General features: G+C 46.7%; 1 protein-coding gene across 4 annotated transcripts in view; it reads left to right on the top strand.

The window, feature by feature from the left end:
• Nucleotides 1-22,508, top strand: part of SKIC3 (SKI3 subunit of superkiller complex) — a 441,476-nt gene that overhangs the window by 11,798 nt on the left and 407,170 nt on the right. For all 4 annotated transcript variants that reach the window (XM_063964031.1, XM_063964029.1, XM_063964032.1 and 1 more), the window contains exons 4-7: nt 365-456; nt 1,296-1,371; nt 2,047-2,187; nt 18,177-18,275. In XM_063964031.1, the coding sequence (XP_063820101.1) occupies nt 365-456; nt 1,296-1,371; nt 2,047-2,187; nt 18,177-18,275 (408 nt within the window). The remainder of the gene's footprint in view (nt 1-364; nt 457-1,295; nt 1,372-2,046; nt 2,188-18,176; nt 18,276-22,508) is intronic.

Raw genomic sequence — 22,508 nt, 5'->3', positions numbered from 1 at the left:
AACACCCAGCTCTCAACTCCCAACACCGGCCAGCAGGATCGCAACCGTTTTAATAACGTGTGTGGCCAAATAGGGAAGTGATTTCCTGTAAATTGATTCTTGAATAGGCTGGTAGGATTGGCCCTGACATGGCTAAGGAAAACGTTTGTCCTTGTTGTAGCATGGAAAGTCTCATGTGTGCCAAGTCTAAATTAATTGTAAACACATAATATAAGCATGCAAATGGGAATGGAACCTATTACCCATACCCACTCCACCAGCCTCTAGAAACCAGACAGATTTGGCAGTTCAGGAATAATCTAAGAGATTGAAATGCAAGACTATATTATTTTAAACTAGCATACTTTGTTTTCGATTTATTTAGGGGTTGGGAAACTTATATGAGAAGATGAACCAGAAAGATTTTAAAGAAGATTTGCCAAATGTTTACCAAAAACTACTGGAACTTTACAAGAGGTAAGCTACTGTATGAAAGAGCATATTCCTCTCTGTGCGCGTGTCATCCGTACCATAACCGTTATACCTTCAGGATAGATGATCTTGTCTCTGTAGCTGAAATTTGTAGAGCACTTTAGTATATTAGGTGATTCCTGTCTGAAAACATTTGGGAAGCATATTTATGCTAGGTGAAGTGCAGGGAGGGGGCAGCGACCAGGTCTGTTCTACAAACAGATGGTGTTACAACGTAGATTTGCTGGCCCTGACTGCGAATCTGAAACACCCCTCTTGAGTAACGAAGGTTACTCAGATGACTGATGATCCCGCAAAGTGATTCGGCTGATCACAGAATCAGGTAAGAGGTGTCTGTTAACGTCTATTAGCACATTAGTTGTACAGTATTGCACACCTGCATCCCTGCGGCTGTGCATTACTGTACAACTCTGAATCAGGCCCAGAGATTAGTAATGTTCCTAAGCTGAGAGTGAACAATTGTAGCAAATATATTTGAGAAAGTCAGAGTTCTAGATTTATGGCCTTGTTCAGGTTTGTTAACATAGCCAAAAAACACCATGTGCACTGCAGGTGGGCAGATGTAACATGCGCAAGGAGAATTAGATTTGGTTGGGGTGTGTTCAAACTGAAATGTAAATTGCAGTGTAAAAATAAAGCTGTCTAACATGTATGGGCTACATGCAAAAGCAGCCACCATTTACCCTGCACAGAAACAATATAACCCACCCAAATCTATATCTCTCTGCACATGTTACGCACCGTTTGGCGCTATTGCAGCTCTAGTATATGAGGACACATCTACACCTACATTATGTCCCATTTGTGATTTTCCTTTATTCCAGCTCTGACAACCAGAAGTGGTGTGAAGTTTGTAAGAAACTTGTAGATCTGTATCAGCAAGATGGAAAGTATTTGCAGGTGAGAGTGTATGCATATAACGTTTTGAGTAACAGAATAAAACAGTTGCTATCAGCAGTGGAACTATATGCTGTACGGGATGGGATTGTTTGTGGGATGGACTCTGCAGCGTAATTGGGTGGGGGAAGTCGGAAGGGGCCCTGCAGCTGCATTGCAGAGTGATGGATGGTGATCTGCGGGAACCACATTGTGATGTATTATTGGATGCAGGGGGGAAGGCGGGCCCCATAGAAGCTGCACTCCCTGCACCCACGGTACCTACGCCCCTGGCAGCTATGTGTAAATTAATGCCACTTTTATGACAACCAGGAAAAAAAGCCCTATAAAACGTACCCTCACATCAAGGTGTCTAGAAGGAAACTGAACATCGGGGGATGCAAGGGGCGGGGCTTACTCTTAAATCTACAGTTTAATTTAGGTGACAGATGCACTCCCAACCTGCAATCCCAGTGTCCCACAAGCCTTGCCGAAAGAGAACTACTGTATGAAACCAAACTCGTACATCCAACTACTTTAGCATGCTTAACTAAATGTAGAAGTCGCTTGAAAATTTTCAAAAATAAAAATTTTTACTTTCCATTTAAATGTAATGTGCAGCATTCGTGTGACTATAAATATGTGATCACCTGCATCCTAAGATTCATTTACATTGACCTAGTAACTTTTTAATGACAGGCTGCACTAACCTGGCAACAGTTAATCAAATTAAAGCAAGATGAAGGTATTAAGAAGGATGAACTCTACCAGCTCTGGAAAAAGATGGCTGAGTTGCTAGAAGCAGACATAGAGCTCCAGGACAATGAGACCCAGCAGCAGGTAAGTTAGTGCACTTACATATCTCCTACTGTATTGCACTCACCACACCTATGCACATGATTATGGGAACATATGCCATAAATTCACAATGTTGTAACGGTTTTGAATAAAAAAAACCATATGGAGGTTCCTCCAAAACTAATGACACAAGTATATATATATCTATCCATAAGGGATATTGGGGGAATCTAGTACGATGGGTATAGATGGGGTCCAAAGGAGCTAGTGCACTTTAAATTTCTTCAGCTGAGTGTGCTGGTTCCTCCCCTCTATGCCCCCTCCCACAGGCAGTTTAGAAAAAAGTGCCCTCAGGAAAGGATGCACATCTCTGCGGCTCCAAAGAGTTTTCTTCAATTTCATTTAAAACTTTTATTTTTTTCGGTATGCTGTTTGGGCAACGTGGGAGTTAGGGGGGGATGGTCACCGGCCTTACGAGGTGCAGAGCCGCTTCCCTGCTGCAGGGCCATCGTCCTGAGGGGTTGTTGTTCAGCAGGGCACTGCGCCTTGGCTGTCACAACCGCAGCACGCCGCACACCCCTATCAGATACCTGAAGGTGACATCGGTGGTGATTACAAACCGGGGGTCCCGCTAGGATCCCCCGTGTGTAAACTTGCGCAAAACTGCTTGACTAGCACTTGTGTGATGTTTTAAGGTGATTAGGAGACTTTTCCAGTATAAAAAATGTGTATAGCTCCAGCGCCATTGGAGGGGGCGGAGCTTCCTCAGAGCGGGACCTGGGGCATTTTGGCGCCTTCCTCTGCTACTGCAGCCATATACAGCACACACAGCGCTTCTTGACTCCTCAGCCACGCTGGATATCTGGTACAGGGTGTAGCAAAGGGGGAGAGCCGCTTTTGTACACTATTCTGATCCTATTTAGGACTAAAATTGTTAGTGTTTACTGTGTTTTACAGAGCTGACAGTCTCACTGGGACCGTGCTGCTCAGGGTGTGCTGGTGTCCTTTTCTCTCTGTGTCTCCTTTCACAAACAGTAGGGCAGGCTTGCACTATAACTGGCTGTGGGTATGTGTATTTTATTGTACTTACTGTGGAATATGGATAAGCACAAGCTGTGCAGTGTATGTCTCTCTCCATTATCTAATGATTCTGTCTCCTGTGAATTATGTGTCACAACTGAGGGCCTGAGCTGACGGGAGGCAGCCTCAGTTGTAGGGGCTGAGATGTACCGGAACCTGGGAGGTTGTATCAGACCCCTGGACATGTAAGTAACATGAAGAAGAACCGCCCGAAGGCGTGACCACGACAACTTGAATAAAAGTCAATGATGTTTATTTATGACAAACTCCATGCATCACAGTAGCAGTAAAAGAAACATAAAAGTCAGCAAAGAATAAATACAGTTCCTGGGAACTACAGGGTGGCAGGAGCCACAGGGCACTGGTAGTGTGAGATAGTTCTTATAATCTTCTAGATGGAAAGTCCTTACCAGGCCCGACTGTAGCAATGGAGATAACCCAGGATTGTACCAGCTGGTGTTCCAGGAAAAGCTGGGCTGCTGAAGATAAAACGACTGCTGTGGATACTGGCTGGAACCAGACTGTTGTTGGCACGGAGTGGATACTGGCTGGAACCAGTTAAATAATAAATGAACTTGGGAGCGATGAAATATGAGCTGAAGTTAGGAGTTTGAGAGCGGTGAAATTATAATACCGGTGGAGAGTGGTAAAGTGTAGAAAGGACACCGGCCCTTTAAGAGAAGCTGTACTCTGCTGGAAGCTGGGCTGGAAGCAGGTAATGTTGTAACTGGAAACAGATGAATCCACAATGGATCGGAGAGTCAGGCTACACCGCAGGTGGAATGCTGGTGCGGGTCTCTATGGTGGAAGTCTTGAGACGGGAGCTGGAACCTGGAAGACAATCACAGGAGAGAGACAAACAGGAACTAGGTTTGACAACCAAAGCACTGACGCCTTCCTTGCTCAGGCACAGTGTATTTATACCTGCAGCAAGGAAGGGATTGGCTAGGCAATTATGCAGATTATCAATACTGAGAACAGATTGGTGGAAATGATCAGCTGACAGAATCCAAGATGGCTGCGCCCATGCAGACACTTGGAGGGAAGTTTGGTTTGTAATCCATGTGGTAATGAAAACAGTAATGGCGGCGCCGGCCACCGGAGATAGGAGGCGCCAAGCTGACAGGTGCACATCCAACCACGCGGACACAGCGGAGGCCGCGGCTGACGTAATCGCCACTCAGACACTCTGCATGCAGAAGCTCAGGGACGGCGGCGGAGGCCGCGGGAGACGCCATGCCAGGTGTAATATGGCGTTTACTGTGACAGCGTCTCAGAGTGACAGGAGAGGATACAGGAATGTAAACATCAGGATAACAGATGGGATCCGGTCCTGGAGCGCTGAGCCAGCCTTAGGAGGCATCTGATCTGATCGTGACATTATGCAGTCAGTCTTCACAACTCGGTGAAGGGGTTGGGGAGAAGGTCCAGAGCCCCACTGGTTAGGGTCTCTCAAAACTATGATGTCAGTTATGTCATCCCAGCTCACTGCTAATGTGCAGAAAACTCGGCTACTACAACAAGCTGTTGCAGATTTAGCTGCTAGGGCTGATGCACAGCCCCCCCCCCCCCCCCCCCCCTCTCTCATGCAGGTCCCCAGAAGCGTGGTTTACCTGCTCTGTTATCTGACTATCTGATACAGATGATGATATACTGGATGATGGGGATGACGGATCCCGTTAGTGGGGATCCTGATTCTGCCCAGGGTATTGAACCCCTCATTTTGGCTATAAGGTATGTGTTAAAGCTCCCTCTAGAGGATGCTGCATCACAGCATACTACACAAGCCTAATGTAATTTTCCCTGATTCTCCAGAGTTAGATGACTTATTCAAACAGGCCTGGAAAAATCCAGACAAAAAATTCCAAGTGTCCAAAAAGTTTTTGCGCACTTTCCCATTTACTCCTGAAGGTAGAAAATTCTGGGAGGAACCCCCTGGGGTGGATGTCTCCGTCTCTCGCCTGTCAAAAAAAGGCGGTGCTGCCTGCCCCGTGCTCCATCCTGGGGATAGGAAGATTGAGACTACCCTAAAGTCTCATGGCAGCCGGTATATCGCAAAGACCGGTCATTGCGGGTTGCTGGATGACACATGCTATTCATTCTTTAGCCATTCAAATTCAGGGGGGCCTCTCAAGGGATATACCCTTAGTTACTATGGTAATCCTCTTGAAGCACATTCAGGACACTACCCGTGTTCTCTGTGATTCCCTCAAGGAGATGAGGAATATTAATGCTCGGACTTCTGCCATGGCAGTGTCGGCACGCAGGGCCTTGTAGTTGCTCCTGTGGTCGCTGCAGTCCTCCAACCTACTGGAAGGCCGGAGTTATGGGATTAAGGATTGGACCCTCCTCACGACAGATGCAAAAATGGGGTGCTGTCACCCAAGGGGCACAGTTCCACGGCAGGTGGTCAGCCCAAGAGGCCCTCCTTACGATCAACATTCTGGAACTTCGGGCGATCTACAATGCTCTGCTTCAGGCCTCTCCTCTGCTCACGGATTACGCGATCCAAGTTCAGTCGGAAAACGCCACAGCAGTGGCGTACATCAATCAACAAGAAGGGGAAAAAAGCAGAGCCTGCATGCGAGAGGTGTCAAAGATACTCCTCTGGGCGGAAGGAAATGCAAGAGCAATGTCGGCAATCTTCATTCCGGGTGTGGACAACTGGGAAGCGGACTTACTGAGTCGTCCCGATCTCCAGTCGGGGGAGTGGGGACTCCACATCAGGTTTTCCAACAGCTCATCCACCGGTGGGGCTGCCCGCAGATTGACATGATGGCTTCTCGTCTCAACAAGAAGCTTCACTGGTATTGCTCACGAACCAGGGACCCTCAGGTGAGGGCAATGGATGCACTGACGTCGCCTTGGCCTTACTGGTTGGTCTACCTGTTTCCTCCGATTCCGTTACTCCCAAGGGTGCTCAAGCGAATCAGAAATCAAGGAGTCCAGGCAATTCTGATTGCCCCGGATTGGCCTCAGAGGGCGTGGTACGCGGATCTTCTGGACAAGTCCGTCGAAGACCCTTGGCCTCTACCATTAAGAAGTGTTCTTCTTCAAGGACTGTTCGTCTACCCGGATTTACGGCGACTTCGTTGACGGCATGGAGGTTGAGCAGAACATCCTAGCTCACAAGAGCCTTTCCAAAAAGGTTATTGCTACCATGGTTCAGGCCAGGAAACCTGTGACGTCAAAACACTATCATATCTGCAGAAGATATGTCTCTTGGTGCGAGGAACGCACGTATCCACCTGCAGAGTTCCACTTGGGTCGTTTCTTACAATTCCTGCAGGCAGGTGTGGATAAGGGCTTAAGTCTGGTTTTCATTAAGGTCCAGATTTCAGCTCTCTCCATTTTCTTCCAGAAAAAATTGGCACTGTTGCCAGAAGTTCAGACCTTCTTGCAAGGGGTACTCCACATACAACCTCCTTTTGTGCCACCTACGGCACCCTGGGATTTAAATGTGGTGTTGGAATTTCTACAGTCCTCCTGGTTTGAGCCTCTGATGACAGTAGAAGACAAGTACCTCACGTGGAAGACAGTGATGTTACTGGTCCTGGCTTCTGCTAGACGTGTCTCAGAGTCGGGGTCCTTATCGTGTAAAAGTCCATACTTGATCTTTTACGAGGACAGAGCAGAGCTCAGGACTAGGCAGCAGTTTCTGCCGAAGGTTGTCTCTGTGTTTCACCTGAATCAACCTATTTTGTTTCCTTCCAGTTCTGATACTTCTGCTTCTCCGGAGACATTGGATGCTGTGCGAGCCTTGAAGATCTATGTCAAGTGAACGGCTCGGATCAGAAAGATGGATTCCTTGTTCGTGCTCTACGATGTACAGAAAAAGGGTTGTCCTGCTTCAAAGCAGTCCATTGATCGTTGGCTTAGGCTTACTATCCAACAGGCTTATGTGTCGGCAGCTTTCCCTGTTCCTAAGTCTCTGAAGGCCCACTCTACAAGATCGGTGGGCTCCTTCTGGGCGGCTGCTCGTGGAGTCTCGGCCATGCAACTATGCCGAGCTGCTACCTGGTCGGGGAAGAACACCTTTGTGAAGTTCTACAAGTTTGATACCCTGGCCAAAGAGGATACCCAGTTTGGGCAGGCGATGCTGCAGCAGTCTCCGCACATTCCTGCCCGTTCTGGAATATTTGGGACGTCCCCATCGTACTAAGTCTCCCCAATATCCCTTATGGATGCTAAAGAAAATAGGATTTTCATTACCCACCGGTAAATCCTTTTCTTGTAGTCCATAAGGTATATTGGGCGCCCGCCTCAGTGCGTTGACTTTTCTGCAGGTTCTCTGTTATGTGGTTATCTGTTCAGCTGTTGCTGTTATTGTTATATGTTAGTGGTGTGCTGTTATTAAATCTCACCACTCTTTGTTATCATGTTCCTTCTCTCATATATGTCCTTTCTCCTGCGGGCTCTGTTTTACCTATAACTGCCTGTGGGAGGGGGCATAGAGGGGAGGAGCCAGCACACCCAGTGAAGAAATTTAAAGTGCGCCTTCTATACCCCATCATACTAAGTCTCCCCAATATCCATTATGGACTACGAGAAAAGGATTTACCGGTAGGTAATTAAAATCCTATTTTATGACAGTCATCTGCCATGTGTTCTTCATTGGTCATGTCTTTCTGGGTGTTGTTAATGAGCTCATATAGGTTGGTGCACCACTGGTGTACTCAGAAGCACCTGTATAGTGACAGCTGCCTCTGAATGCTACTGGCATAGAACTGTTCTGAATGTATATGGTTTGCTTTTTCATTAATAGTTTATAAAATTGCTAAAACAATGTGGGTGTGAAAGAGAATAGTCTACTCGTAGCCAGAGCCATAACTAGTCATTTTGGTGCCCTGTGCCAGAAAGAGAATAAGGCGCATGCCACGTGGGGAAGGGGGGCATGACAACATTGATCCCAGAGAAAGCCCATGCTTGATGCCCTTCCCCATATTATATATATATATATATATATATATATATGTGTGTGTGTGTGTGTGTGCGGTGTCTGTGAGTGTATGTGTGTATATATATATATATATATATATATATATATATATATATATATAATCAAACTGTATACCGCGCCGGCGGGGGACGGATGAGGGACGCTATGCACGGGTGGTGGTGAAGGGTATAAAGGTATGTGGATTATTATGTATATGCTGTTCTGACGAAAGATATAAATCTGAAACGTTAACAAAGTTAAGAGCTTTGTCTCTTCCTTTTCTTATTTGCTGTATAAGTCCCGTTTGAGTGCCGCCGGTATACAGTTTGATTATATACACGAAAGTGACGGAGGGCACCTGGGTATTCTACATATGAGATAGTGAGTGCCGGTAATTTGTGTTGCTATATATATATATATATATATGCACAGAAAGTCCCGGCACTCCTCTGTAAAGGTATAGAAACTGCGGTGCCCTCCCAGAGGTATTACCTCATATGCATGTAGAAAGAATAGAGGCGGCACTCACGCAGACTTTTGCTGGTGTAGAAAGGTCAGTTTAATGTACCGACGTGTTTCAGGGCCTTGAGGACGGGGCAAGTCCCCGAAACATGTCGGTACATTAAACTGACCTTTCTACACCTGCAAAAGTCTGTGTGAGTGCCGCCTCTATTCTTTCTATATATATTTCTCTAACGTCCTAAGTGGATGCTGGGGACTCCGTAAGGACCATGGGGAATAGCGGCTCCGCAGGAGACTGGGCACATCTAAAGAAAGCTTTAGGACTATCTGGTGTGCACTGGCTCCTCCCCCCATGACCCTCCTCCAAGCCTCAGTTAGATCTCTGTGCCCGAACGAGAAGGGTGCACACTAGGGGCTCTCCTGAGCTTCTTAGTGAAAGTTTTAGATTAGGTTTTTTATTTTCAGTGAGACCTGCTGGCAACAGGCTCACTGCATCGAGGGACTAAGGGGAGAAGAAGCGAACTCACCTTCGTGCAGAGTGGATTGGGCTTCTTAGGCTACTGGACATTAGCTCCAGAGGGACGATCACAGGCCCAGCTTGGATGGGTCCCAGAGCCGCGCCGCCGGCCCCATTACAGAACCAGAAGGCAGAAGAGGTCCGGAAAATCGGCGGCAGAAGACGTCCTGTCTTCAACAAGGTAGCGCACAGCACTGCAGCTGTGCGCCATTGCTCTCAGCACACTTCACACTTCGGTCACTGAGGGTGCAGGGCGCTGGGGGGAGGCGCCCTGAGACGCAATAAAAACACCTTGGATGGCAAAAAAAATGCATCACATATAGCTCCTGGGCTATATGGATGCATTTAACCCCTGCCAGAATCCATAAAAAAGCAGGAGAAAAGTCCGCGAAAAAGGGGCGGAGCCTATCTCCTCAGCACACTGGCGCCATTTTCCCTCACAGCTCCGTTGGAGGGAAGCTCCCTGTCTCTCCCCTGCAGTCACTACACTACAGAAAGGGTTAAAAAAAGAGAGGGGGGCACTAATTAGGCGCAGTATTAACTATACAGCAGCTATAAGGGGAAAAACACTTATATAAGGTTATCCCTGTATATATATAGCGCTCTGGTGTGTGCTGGCAAACTCTCCCTCTGTCTCCCCAAAGGGCTAGTGGGGTCCTGTCCTCTATCAGAGCATTCCCTGTGTGTGTGCTGTGTGTCGGTACGTTGTGTCGACATGTATGAGGAGAAAAATGATGTGGAGACGGAGCAGATTGCCTGTAATAGTGATGTCACCCCCTAGGGGGTCGACACCTGAGTGGATGAACTGTTGGAAGGAATTACGTGACAGTGTCAGCTCTGTATAAAAGACAGTGGTTGACATGAGACAGCCGGCTACTCAGCTTGTGCCTGTCCAGACGTCTCATAGGCCGTCAGGGGCTCTAAAGCGCCCGTTACCTCAGATTGCAGATATAGACGCCGACACGGATACTGACTCCAGTGTCGACGGTGAAGAGACGAATGTGACTTCCAGTAGGGCCACACGTTACATGATTGAGGCAATGAAAAATGTTTTACACATTTCTGATAATACGAGTACCACCAAAAAAGGGGTATTATGTTCGGTGAGGAAAAACTACCTGTAGTTTTCCTGAATCTGAGAAATTAAATGAGGTGTGTGATGATGCGTGGGTTTCCCCCGATAACAACGGATAATTTCTAAAATGTTATTGGCATTATATCCTTTCCCGCCAGAGGTTAGGGTGCGTTGGGAAACACCCCCTAGGGGGGATAAAGCGCTCACACGCTTGTAAGGGCTCTACCTTCGCCTGAGATGGCCGCCCTTAAGGATCCTGCTGATAGAAAGCAGGAGGGTATCCTAAAAGGTATTTACACACATACTGGTGTTATACTGCGACCAGCAATCGCCTCAGCCTGGATGTGCAGTGCTGGGTTGGCGTGGTCGGATTCCCTGACTGAAAATATTGATACCCTAGATAGGGACAGTATATTTTTGCCTATAGAGCATTTAAAAGATGCATTTTTATATATGCGTGATGCACAGCGGAATATTTGCCGACTGGCATCAAGTCTAAGCGCGTTGTCCATTTCTACCAGTAGAGGGTTATGGACACGTCAGTGGTCAGGTGATGCGTATTCCAAACGGCATTTGGAAGTATTGCTTTATTAAGGGAGGAGTTATTTGGGGTCGGTCTTTCAGACCTGGTGGCCACGGCAACAGCTGGGAATTCCACGTTTGTACCCCAGGTCGCCTCTCAACATGAGAAGACGCCGTATTATCAGGTGCAGTCTTTTCGTGGACAAGCGGGCAAAAGGTTCCTCATTTCTGCTCCGTGACAGAGGGAGAGGAAAAAGGCTGCAGAAATCAGCCAGTTCCCAGGAACAGAAACCCTCTCCCGCCTCTGCCAAGCCCTCAGTATACGCTGGGGCTTTACAAGCAGAATCAGGCACGGTGGGGGGCCCGTCTCAATGAATTTCAGCGCGCAGTGGGCTCACTCGCAAGTAGACCCCTGGATCCTTCAGGTGATATCTCAGGGGTACAAATTAGAATTCGAGACGTCTCCCCCTCGCCGTTTCCTAAAGTCGGCTTTACCGATGTCTCCTTCTGACAGGGAGACAGTTTTGGAAGCCATTCACAAGCTGTATTCCCAGCACGTGATAATCAAGATACCCCTCCTGCAACAGGGAACGGGGTATTATTCCACACTGTTGTGGTACCGAAGCCGGACGGCTCGGTGAGACCGATTCTAAATCTAAAATCTTTGAACACTTACGTACAGAGGTTCAAATTCAAGATTGAGTCACTCAGAGCAGTGATTGCGAACCTGGAAGAAGGGGACTACATGATGTCTCGGGACATCAAGGATGCTTACCTTCATGTCAAAATTTACCCTTCTCACCAAGGGTACCTCAGGTTTATGGTACAGAACTGTCACTATCAGTTCAGACGCTGCCGTATGGATGGTACACGGCACCCCGGGTCTTTACCAAGGTAATGGCCGAAATGATGATATTCCTTCGAAGGAAGTGAATTTTAGTTATCCCTTCCTTGGACAATTCCCTGATAAGGGTAAGATCCAGGGAACAGTTGGAGGTCGGTGTAGCACTATCTCAGGTAGTGTTGCGGCAGCACAATTGGATTCTCAAGATTCCAAAATCGCACCTGGTTCCGACGACGTGTCTTCTGTTCCTAGGGATGATCCTGGACACAGTCCAGAAAAAGGTGTTTCTCCCGGAGGAGAAAGCCAGGGAGTTATCCGAGCTAGTCAGGAACCTCCTAAAACCGAGCCAAGTCTCAGTGCATCAATGCACAAGGGTTCTGGGTAAAATGGTGGCTTCCTACGAAGCAATCCCATTCGGCAGATTCCACGCAAGAACTTTCCAGTGGGACCTGCTGGACAAATGGTCCGGATCGCATCTTCAGATGCATCAGCGGATAACCCTGTCACCAAGGACAAGGGTGTCCCTCCTGTGGTGGTTGCAGAGTGCTCATCTTCTAGAGGGCCGCAGATTAGTCATTCAGGACTGGGTCCTGGTGACCACGGATGCCAGCCTGCGAGGCTGGGGAGCAGTCACACAGGGAAGGAATATCCAGGGCTTATGGTCAAGCCTGGAGACATCACTTCACATAAATATCCTGAAGCTAAGGGACATTTACAATGCTCTAAGCTTAGCAAGACCTCTGCTTCAAGGTCAGCCGGTGTTGATCCAGTCGGACAACATCACGGCAGTCACCCACGTAAACAGACAGGGTGGCACAAGAAGCAGGAGGGCAATGGCAGAAGCTGCAAGGATTCTTCGCTGGGCGGAAAATCATGTGATAGCACTGTCAGCAGTATTCATTCCGGGAGTGGGCAACTGGGAAGCAGACTTCCTCAGCACGACCTCCACCCGGGAGAGTGGGGACTTCACCCAGAAGTCTTCCACATGATTAAAAACTCGACAGGTATTGCGCCAGGTTCAGGGACCCTCAGGCAATAAGCTGTAGACGCTCTGGTAACACCGTGGGTGTACCAGTCAGGGTATGTGTTCCCTCCTCTGCCTCTCATACCCAAGGTACTGAGATTGATAAGATGGAGAGGAGTAAGCACTATATTCGTGGTTCCGGATTGGCCAAGAAGGACTTGGTAACCGGAACTTCAAGAGATGCTCACGGAGGATCCGTGGCCTCTACCTCTAAGAAGGGACCTGCTCCAGCAAGGACCCTGTCTGTTCCAAGACTTACCGCGGCTGCGTTTGACGGCATGGCGGTTGAACGCCGGATCCTGAAGGAAAAAAGGCATTCCGGATGAAGTCATCCCTATCCTGATCAAAGCCAGGAAGGATGTAACCGCAAAAACATTATCACCGCAATTGGCGAAAATATGTTGCGTGGTGCGAGGCCAGTAAGGCCCGACGGAGGAAATTCAACTGGGTCGATTCCTACATTTCCTGCAAACAGGAGTGTCTATGGGCCTGAAATTGGGGTCCACTAAGGTTCAAATTTCGGCCCTGTCAATTTTCTTCCAAAAAGAACTAGCTTCAGTCCCTGAAGTTCAGACGTTTGTAAAAGGGGTACTGCATATACAGCCTCCTTTTGTGCCTCCAGTGGCACTTTGGGATCTCAATGTAGTTTTGGGTTCCAAAAGTCACATTGGTTTGAACCACTTAAATCTGTGGAGTTAAAATATCTCACATGGAAAGTGGTCATGCTGTTGGCCCTGGCCTGGGCCAGGCGCGTGTCAGAATTGGCGGCTTTATCCTGAAAAAGCCCTTATCTGATTTTCCATTTGGACAGGGCGGAATTGAGGACTCGTCCTCAGTTTCTCCCCAAGGTGGTTTCAGCGTCTCACCTGAACCAACCTATTGGTGGTGCCTGCGGCTACTAGGGACTTGGAGGCCTCCAAGTTGCTAGACGTTGTCAGTGCCCTGAAAATATGTTTCCAGGACGGCTGGAGTCAGGAAATCTGACTCGCTGTTTATCCTGTGTGCACCCAACAAGCTGGGTGCTCCTGCTTCTAAGCAGACTATTGCTCGTTGGATTTGTAGTACAATTCAGCTTGCACATTCTGTGGCAGGCCTGCCACAGCCAAAAATCTGTAAATGCCCACTCCACAAGGAAGGTGGGCTCATCTTGGGCGGCTGCCCGAGGGGTCTCGGCTTTACAACTTTGCCGAGCAGCTACTTGGTCAGGAGCAAATACGTTTGTAAAATTCTACAAAATTGTTATCCTGGCTGAGGAGGACCTGGAGTTCTCTCATTTGGTGCTGCAGAGTCATACGCACTCTCCCGCCCGTTTGGGAGCTTTGGTATAATCCCCATGGTCCTTACGGAGTCCCCAGCATCCACTTAGGACGTTAGAGAAAATAAGAATTTACTTACCGATAATTCTATTTCTCATAGTCCGTAGTGGATGCTGGGCGCCCATCCCAAGTGCGGATTGTCTGCAATACTTGTACATAGTTATTGTTACAAAAATCCGGTTATTATTGTTGTGAGCCATCTTTCAGAGGCTCCTCTGTTATCATGCTGTTAACTGGGTTCAGATCACAGGTTATACGGTGTGATTGGTGTGGCTGGTATGAGTCTTACCCGGGATTCAAAATCCTTCCTTATCGTGTACGCTCGTCCGGGCACAGTATCCTAACTGAGGCTTGGAGGAGGGTCATGGGGGGAGGAGCCAGTGCACACCAGATAGTCCTAAAGCTTTCTTTAGATGTGCCCAGTCTCCTGCGGAGCCGCTATTCCCCATGGTCCTTACGGAGTCCCCAGCATCCACTACGGACTATGAGAAATAGAATTATCGGTAAGTAAATTCTTATTTTATATATATATATATATACATTGTGTGTATGTGTGTGTGTACATATATATATATATATATATATATACATACACGTGTGTATGTGTGTGTGTATATATATATATATATATATATATATATATATATATATATACTGTGTGTGTGTGTATATATATATATATTATATATATATATATATATATATATATATATATTACAGGTTATATACAGGGTGTTCGGAAAGTCATTGTGCACTTTTCGTAAAGCAGTGGAGAAGTCGCCCATGGCAAACAATCAGCATTGAGGTAACATTTCTAATTTGCATATAATAAAATTATACGGAACAATTAATTGGTTGCCATGGGAACTTCTCCACTGCTTCACTACTCCACTGTTTTCACTGCTTTATAAAAAGTGCACAGTGACTTTCCGAACACCCTGTATATTATTCACATATTTATAGAGCAGTGCAAGATAATGGAATTGGATACAAATAGTCTTTATACCATACTCATGTACTTAACTTGAGAGCCTGCTGGTATTCAGTAACAGTAACCTTTATTAAACAACACATTTCAATAAACTGCCATACCCAGGATTCCAACCCATAACCTATTGCATTCCAGTCAAATACCCTACTCATTGAGCTATTTGATCCAGCATATAAACCAAGAGATTTCTATGAAGCTACATGTGCTTTGTAAAAAAAAAAAAACATTGCAATTGAGCAGATCTATGTAGTGTGAAGCCACACATCCAATCTGTTGCAGCCACACACTATATAGATCTGTTCAGCCGCAATGCTGATAATTTTTTCACAGAGTACAAGGTAAGCTTCAAATTGTTAGAATTCTCTAGCCTAGAATTCCCTAGCTTTCTATTAAAGGGCAGATAGCTCAATGAATAGAGTGTCTGACTGCAATGCCACAGGCAGTGGGCTCGAATCCTGGGTATGTCAGCATCTTGAAATGTAATAAAGGACAGTGTGACTGAATAACAAAGAGCTATCAAGTTAAGTTTATGAATGTTGTGTAGGTATTAGCGATGGAAGGGGTGTGAGTAGGAGACAGGGGCGGCTAGGAGTTGCTGGGCTTCAAAAAGTGGGGAAGCTGCAAATGAAAGTAATTAAAACAGATAATTAAGTGCCGCCAACAACACTATGTGCGGTGGCACACTCCGCACACACCTAGTTACACAATACAGCAGCATGTAAAAACCAGCAATTCAGAATCATTTGAAAAGATAATGCCAACAGTATTTCAAACATTTTGAAATTAGCAAAACTAAGGACAGCAGAGGAAATCATCTTAATGCTGATGGAAGAAGAGGGGAAAGTATCATTATTTAATGTTCCGAGAACTTAAAAAAGCAAAATGATAAAGGCTGCACAGTGTGGTGCATACAGTGAGATGAAATAGGTCAGATTACAGTTTGCTTTAAGAAAGGAGATGAGCACGTTCGAGATCAATGTGTTTAATAAACCACGACCAGAAGGGATGGTAAAATGGAAGTGTGGTGAAAAGCATGCACTGCGGATTATGCATAATCCTTCATTTGTGAGACCTTGCTGAAATCATTTCATGGCTTGAGGGTGATCCCTGTAAGTAGCTGACTCACCTTTATTGATACTATGGTGAGTGTATAACATAGTAGCATTATGCACAGGAACATACTATTCCTCTATCATCCATCTTGGGGACGCTCCTTTACCTCTGGGTTATGTGTATGACCATTAGTACCTGGCACTAAAACAGTTAAAAGCTGGCTCCTTCCCCTATATAACCCCTACCACTTCCAGCAGCCTCTCAGTCTTGTTTTAGTGCCTGGGAGCAAGGCACAATTTCTAAAGCTTAGCTATTAGTTAGGCTTTATTTGGTTGATTTTCCTTTTCATTTGGTTGCTTAGCCCCTGTTTACAGGTGGCAAACACTAACAGAGTGTGGACAGTTAGCATCAGAGGCTTGCTGGAGCCTGAGACCTCACTCTCCTGGCCTCTGCAGTCACCAAACCGTGAGCAGTCACTGGGGCTCTGTCTCCTGGCACACACGATTCCTGTTAAGCCACGGCCGGGTCACCTTTTCTCTGTGCTGTTCCGGCAACAGGACTCATGAGTCATGTCAGCGGCAGCAGTGGTATGGAGCGAACTGTCCATCAAGGGGCTGGTACTTCCGGGTGCCTCATTAGCTTTGCCCCCCCCTCCACCTCCAGAACCAGATGTTCTAGGGCTACCGCATTCGGCGCTGATTTAGGCTCCGCAACCAAACACTGAACCCAGGCTATTGTACTTAGGCTCTGGCGTTTGGTGCTGTTTTAGGGACCAAAAGTCAGATGCCTCACAGCTCAGGTATTCTGCAGAGCAGACTGTGATGCCTGATGGGGCCAGGTCTATGGCGGACGTTATAGCTGAGTTTAGTCAGGCTCAGGCTAGTGAGATGCCCTGTGCTCAGTCGCAACCTGTATCATCCCTCTGTAGAGTCACTATGGGCCCGTAATATGGGCAGGTGTCTCTCAGAGTGGCGTCTGTAGGGGCTTCAGCCACTAAGAGATAGACTTTACAGTCTCCCCATGAATTGCCTAAAGAGGATTCAGAATCTCCCCCTTCCTTCCAGGAGGAAAGGGAAATAGATCCTGATTGGGATGATACCTCTGCTTGGGAGGTGGATTTCCACCCCAGTTCAGGTGTAGCTCTTCTAATTGAAGCAGTCCATCAGATTTTGCAATGACAGTATTCCGTTGTTCCCGAGGCCAGTTTAACCTCTTACTTCAAGCGCAAGAAGAAATAGGTCTCCGTGTTCCCAGCTGTCTCACATTTTGGGGAGGTGGCCCTTATTCCGAGTTGTTCGCTCGCTAGCTGCTTTTAGCAGCATTGCACACGCTAGGCCGCCGCCCTCTGGGAGTGTATCTTCGCTTCGCAGAATAGCGAACGAAAGGTTAGCAGAATTGCTAATAAATAATTCTTAGCAGTTTCCGAGTAGCTCCAGACCTACTCACGAATTGCGATCAGCTCAGTCCGTTTAGTTCCTGGTTTGAAGTCACAAACACGCCCTGCGTTCGGCAAGCCACTCCCCCCGTTTCTCCAGACACTCCCGCGTTTTTCCCTGACACGCCTGCGTTTTTTTAGCAAACGCCGGGAAAACGGTGAGTTGCCGCCCAGAAACGCCCCTTACCTGTCAATCATTTACCGAACAGCAGTGCGACTGAAAAGCGCCGCAGAAGCCACAGCAAAACACCTAAAGTTTGTGTTCAATAACTAAGCACATGCGCCCTGCGTGCCTTGCGCATGCGCAATTTGCAACTAATTGCAGCATAGCGAAAATCGGCAACAAGCGAACAACTCGGAATGACCCCCCCGTGTTCACAGAAGCTTGGCTGAAGCCTGACTCAAAGTTCCAGGTTCCAAAGAAGTTTAAGGATCTTTTATCTTTTTACAGAGGATGACATAAAGACTTGGGAGATCTCACCCAAGGTGGAAGCTTTTTCTCTTTGAACGTTAAAGAAGATATACAGAAAACTACCCAGAAATACTTTTACCTGTCTTCTCATTAGCAGTCCAGATTGCTTGGGGTTTGCCGCAGACATGATTAGTTTATGGATGGCACAACTCTTCCAAGCATTGTGCTATTTTTGGCTGTAGTTATTGGAGAGAAGTTCATCCATATGAAGTGCACTTGAAGTAAAGTGCTGATATTTGGTATATGTATTTTATTTGCAATTGCTTTCACTATACAAATAACCAACCTGTGTCTATTTTAGTTCTTAAATGCCTTTGAAAATGCCTTCTCCTGCCTGGATGAGATACCAGGAGAAGAACACAGGACACTATACCAGCAATACATTCTTGTCCTGTCTAAGGTAAATTATCTGTAGTCCGGCAGAGAATATTCTACAGTATACTAGAGCTAAAAGCACAACATATACTTACGTGCGGGGTCAAATTAAACAGATTGCAACTTCAATTATTTTGAAAATATGTTTGATTGCTCATGACCATTATCCTTGACTTTTTTTTTTTTCTTCTCTTTTTTTCAAGTTTATTTTGGTAGTACTCATGCAAAAAGTGGAAATATTGCAGAAAAAAGTGCACAATTGATATTTGTAGGAAAAATATAAACCTGAAAACAAAGAAGCCATAACCTCATGTAGTCAGGCCCCAGGGAAAATGGAGAGTTGGGAGAAGGAATTACAAAGTACAGTAGGTTATGAATGTATTTTCAGGTGCTGAGTACTGTCACTTGTTGTAAAGGGGGTATCCAATTAGCCGCGATAATGCGTTCCACGATAGCGGCTAAAATTATCGCACCTATCTCTCGAAAAAACAGCTTGTCATCAACTGCACGCTCCCGTTTTTCGCACCTGTCCTACTCCAAAATGACGAAACTGGGATTCGCGCAATAATTGTTAAAACCAAAGATAAGTATAGGAGAAAATGGGGTAATCTGCCTGTACCCCCAAAAAAGCCAAACTAATATAGGAAAACATTAGAGAAGTCTATTAGCGGCCATAATAAAAAATATTTGGTGTAATTAAATTGAGTCAAACTAATTTTTTCAGCAAAATTAGTGGCCTCATCAAATTTTGGGTTACATAAAAATGGTTATATGTGGAAACAGACCGATTACTCCCATCTGCAAGTCTAAAAACACTTGTCCCACTCATAAAGCATCCCAATATACCTGTCCCGTACCTTGTAACCCAATTTCCATCACTATGTATTTTTTGATACCAAAAAGGACATGTCATTATTGCCCAATCAAAAATAATTTAAAAAAATCTTAGTGCCTAGCGAGTCATTCAGGGGGAGTCCCAGGAATTCTGAACCAAATCCTCATATTTGTACCTTTAAAATAGAGATTTTGCACTACTTATCACCTGCACAGAGATGGTAAAGAGAAATTTGCAATAAACTTTTTGCAGCTATTTGCATTCCGTGAAAACCGCATTATCGCAGCTAATTAGATACTCCTCTAAGAATTTTAGATTCTCTGAAGGAGGAATAAGGGCCATTATGGAGGAAAGGCTGAGGTTTGAAAGGAGGTGTGAGCGCCTTTTATTGAAAAGCCAGGAATTATTATGTAGACATTGTCTGCTGTGCAGGTAGTAGGTAATCTTTTTTTTCCGCATGCAACGTGCCAGACGTGGCTCTTGACTACTGGAATGGAAGGTGATTCCATCTGTTTTCAGCGCTGCATAGTCAGAGATTTGGTGGCTGATACTATATGAAAGAAAAGTTAAATTGAAGCTTCTGATATGAGTATTTAGGGATCCAAGCTATCATCGTCGAGTTACGGCATCTGTGTATTTTGTCCTAAAGCAGAAGCATCATAGAGAAGGTACACCAAATATGAAAGAAGGCTCCCCTGTGGCATTAATTTGTCCAACATAAAGGATCTGCACAGGGATCATTTAATGCAACCTGTCTGGGGTACAGTACCAGCAGTAGTAACACGTTGGGCGATATTCTATTGATATATCGCACCCAAGCTCCCGTCTTAAATGACAGAAGATCGAGGAGAATATTCAATTGACCCCCATTATCGCCCCTATTGCGCCCATAGCAGTTACGCAGCTAAAGACAATTTATGTCATGGGCACGATCGCAAAAAGTCCTGTTTGGTCGACCAAATGGGTCACTTTTCAAGCATTTCAGCTGGCCACCCTTGCGTGTAGCGAGCTGATATGCTGATGTCGCGCCCGTCGGCAGCAACATTTGTATAGCTGCTGGCGGTGCGATAGGGGCCGGAAGCTGGAGGCAACATTTGAATTCCGCCTATTGTATGCTATTTCTTATCCTAGAACCTTTACCCCTTTACTACACAATCATTAACACAAGTTTAACTTTATAACCTTCTTTCTCTTATGTCCTAGAGGATGCTGGGGACTCCGTAAGGACCATGGGGTATAGACGGGCTCCGCAGGAGACATGGGCACTATAAAGAACTTTAGAATGGGTGTGCACTGGCTCCTCCCTCTATGCCCCTCCTCCAGACCTCAGTTAGATACTGTGCCCAGAGGAGATTGGGTGCATTACAGGGGAGCTCTCCTGAGTTTCTCTGAAAAATAATTTTGTTAGGTTTTTTATTTTCAGGGAGCACTGCTGGCAACAGGCTCCCTGCATCATGGGACTGAGGAGAGAGAAGCAGACCTGCTTAAGTGATAGGCTCTGCTTCTTAGGCTACTGGACACCATTAGCTCCAGAGGGAGTCGGAACGCAGGTCTCCCCTCGCTGATCGTCCCAGAGCCGCGCCGCCATCCTCCTCGCAGAGCCGGAAGATGGAAGCCAGGTGAGTATAAGAAGAAAAGAAGACTTCATAGGCGGCAGAAGACTTCAGATCTTCCCTGAGGTAAGCACGCCATTGCTCCCACACACTACACACACTAGCGGGCACTGATGGGTGCAGGGCGCAGGGGGGGCGTCCTGGGCAGCAATAAACACCTCTAAATCTGGCATTTATGAGATTAGAGGCTGCGGAGGCAGTAATTCTATAAATCCTCCGCCAGTTTTGTGATACTTTGAGCGGGACCGAAGCCCGCCGCTGGAGGGGGCGGAGCTTGTTCCCTCAGCACTAACCAGCGCCATTTTCTCCACAGAGATCTGCAGAGAAGCTGGCTCCCCGGTCTCTCCCCTGCTGAACACGGTGACACAGGGCTGAAAAGAGGAGGGGGGGGCACTTGTAAGGCGCAGTGAGTGTATTACACAGTCATTTAATATAAAAGCGCTATTATCTGGGACATTATTTTCCAGTGTCAGTTGGCGCTGGGTGTGTGCTGGCATACTCTCTCTCTGTCTCTCCAAAGGGCCTTATTGGGGAACTGTCCCTTTATAACTATATCCCTGTGTGTGTGGGGGTGTCGGTACGAGTGTGTCGGCATGTCTGATGCGGAAGGCTCAGCTAAGGAGGAGGTGGAGCAGATGATTGTGGTGTCTCTGTCGGCAACGCCGACTCATGATTGGATGGACATGTGGAATGTTTTGAATGCAAATGTGACCTTATTACATAAGAGATTGGACAAAGCAGAGTCCAGGGAAAAAGCAGGGAGTCAATCCACGGCTTCGACTGGGTCACTGGGCCCTTCTGGGTCTCAAAAATGTCCCCTATCCCAAATAGCAGACACTGATACCAACACGGATTCTGACTCCAGTGTCGACTACGATGATGCGAGGTTACACCCAAGGGTGGCCAAAAGTATTCATTATATGATTATGGCAATAAAATATGTTTTGCATATCACAGATGACCCCTCTGTCCCCGACACGAGGGTGCGCATGTATAAGGAAAAGAAACCTGAGGTAACCTTTCCCCCATCTCATGAGCTGAACGAGTTATTTGAAAAAGCTTGGGAAACTCCAGACAAAAAACTGCAGATTCCCAAGAGGATTCTTATGGCATATCCTTTCCCTGCACAGGACAGGGTACGTTGGGAATCCTCACCCAGGGTGGACAAGGCTTTAACGCGCCTGTCCAAGAAGGTGGCGCTACCGTCTCCGGACACGGCAGCCCTCAAGGATCCTGCTGATCGCAGACAGGAAACTACTTTAAAATCTATTTATGCGCATACGGGTACTTTACTCAGACCGGCAATTGCATCGGCATGGGTGTGTAGCGCAGTTGCAGCTTGGACAGATACCTTGTCAGCTGACCTTGATACACTAGACAGGGAAGCCATTTTATTGACCTTAGGTCACATTAAAGACGCAGTCTTGTATATGAGGGACGCTCAAAGAGACGTTGGGCTACTAGGTTCGAGAGCCAACGCCATGGCGATTTCTGCTAGGCGAGCCCTGTGGACCCGCCAATGGACAGGTGATGCCGACTCAAAGAAGCATATGGAGGTTTTGTCATACAAAGGTGAAGTTTTATTTGGGGAAGGTCTCGCGGACCTGGTAGCCACAGCTACCGCGGGTAAATCTATCTTTTTGCCTTTTGTTCCCCCACAGCAAAAGAAAAACTCCACAATATCAGATGCAGTCCTTTCGGTCGCATAAGTCCAGAAGAGGTCGGGCCTCATCTTTCCTCGCCAAAGGTAAGGGTAGAGGGAAGAGAGCACCTGCTCCGGCTGGTTCCCAGGAGCAGAAGTCCTCCCCGG

The sequence above is a fragment of the Pseudophryne corroboree genome, chromosome 1, assembly GCF_028390025.1.
Source record: "Pseudophryne corroboree isolate aPseCor3 chromosome 1, aPseCor3.hap2, whole genome shotgun sequence".
Taxonomy (NCBI): Eukaryota; Metazoa; Chordata; class Amphibia; order Anura; family Myobatrachidae; genus Pseudophryne; species Pseudophryne corroboree.
Note: the sequence above shows the minus strand (reverse complement) of the source record. Positions and strands in the feature narration are given on the sequence as shown.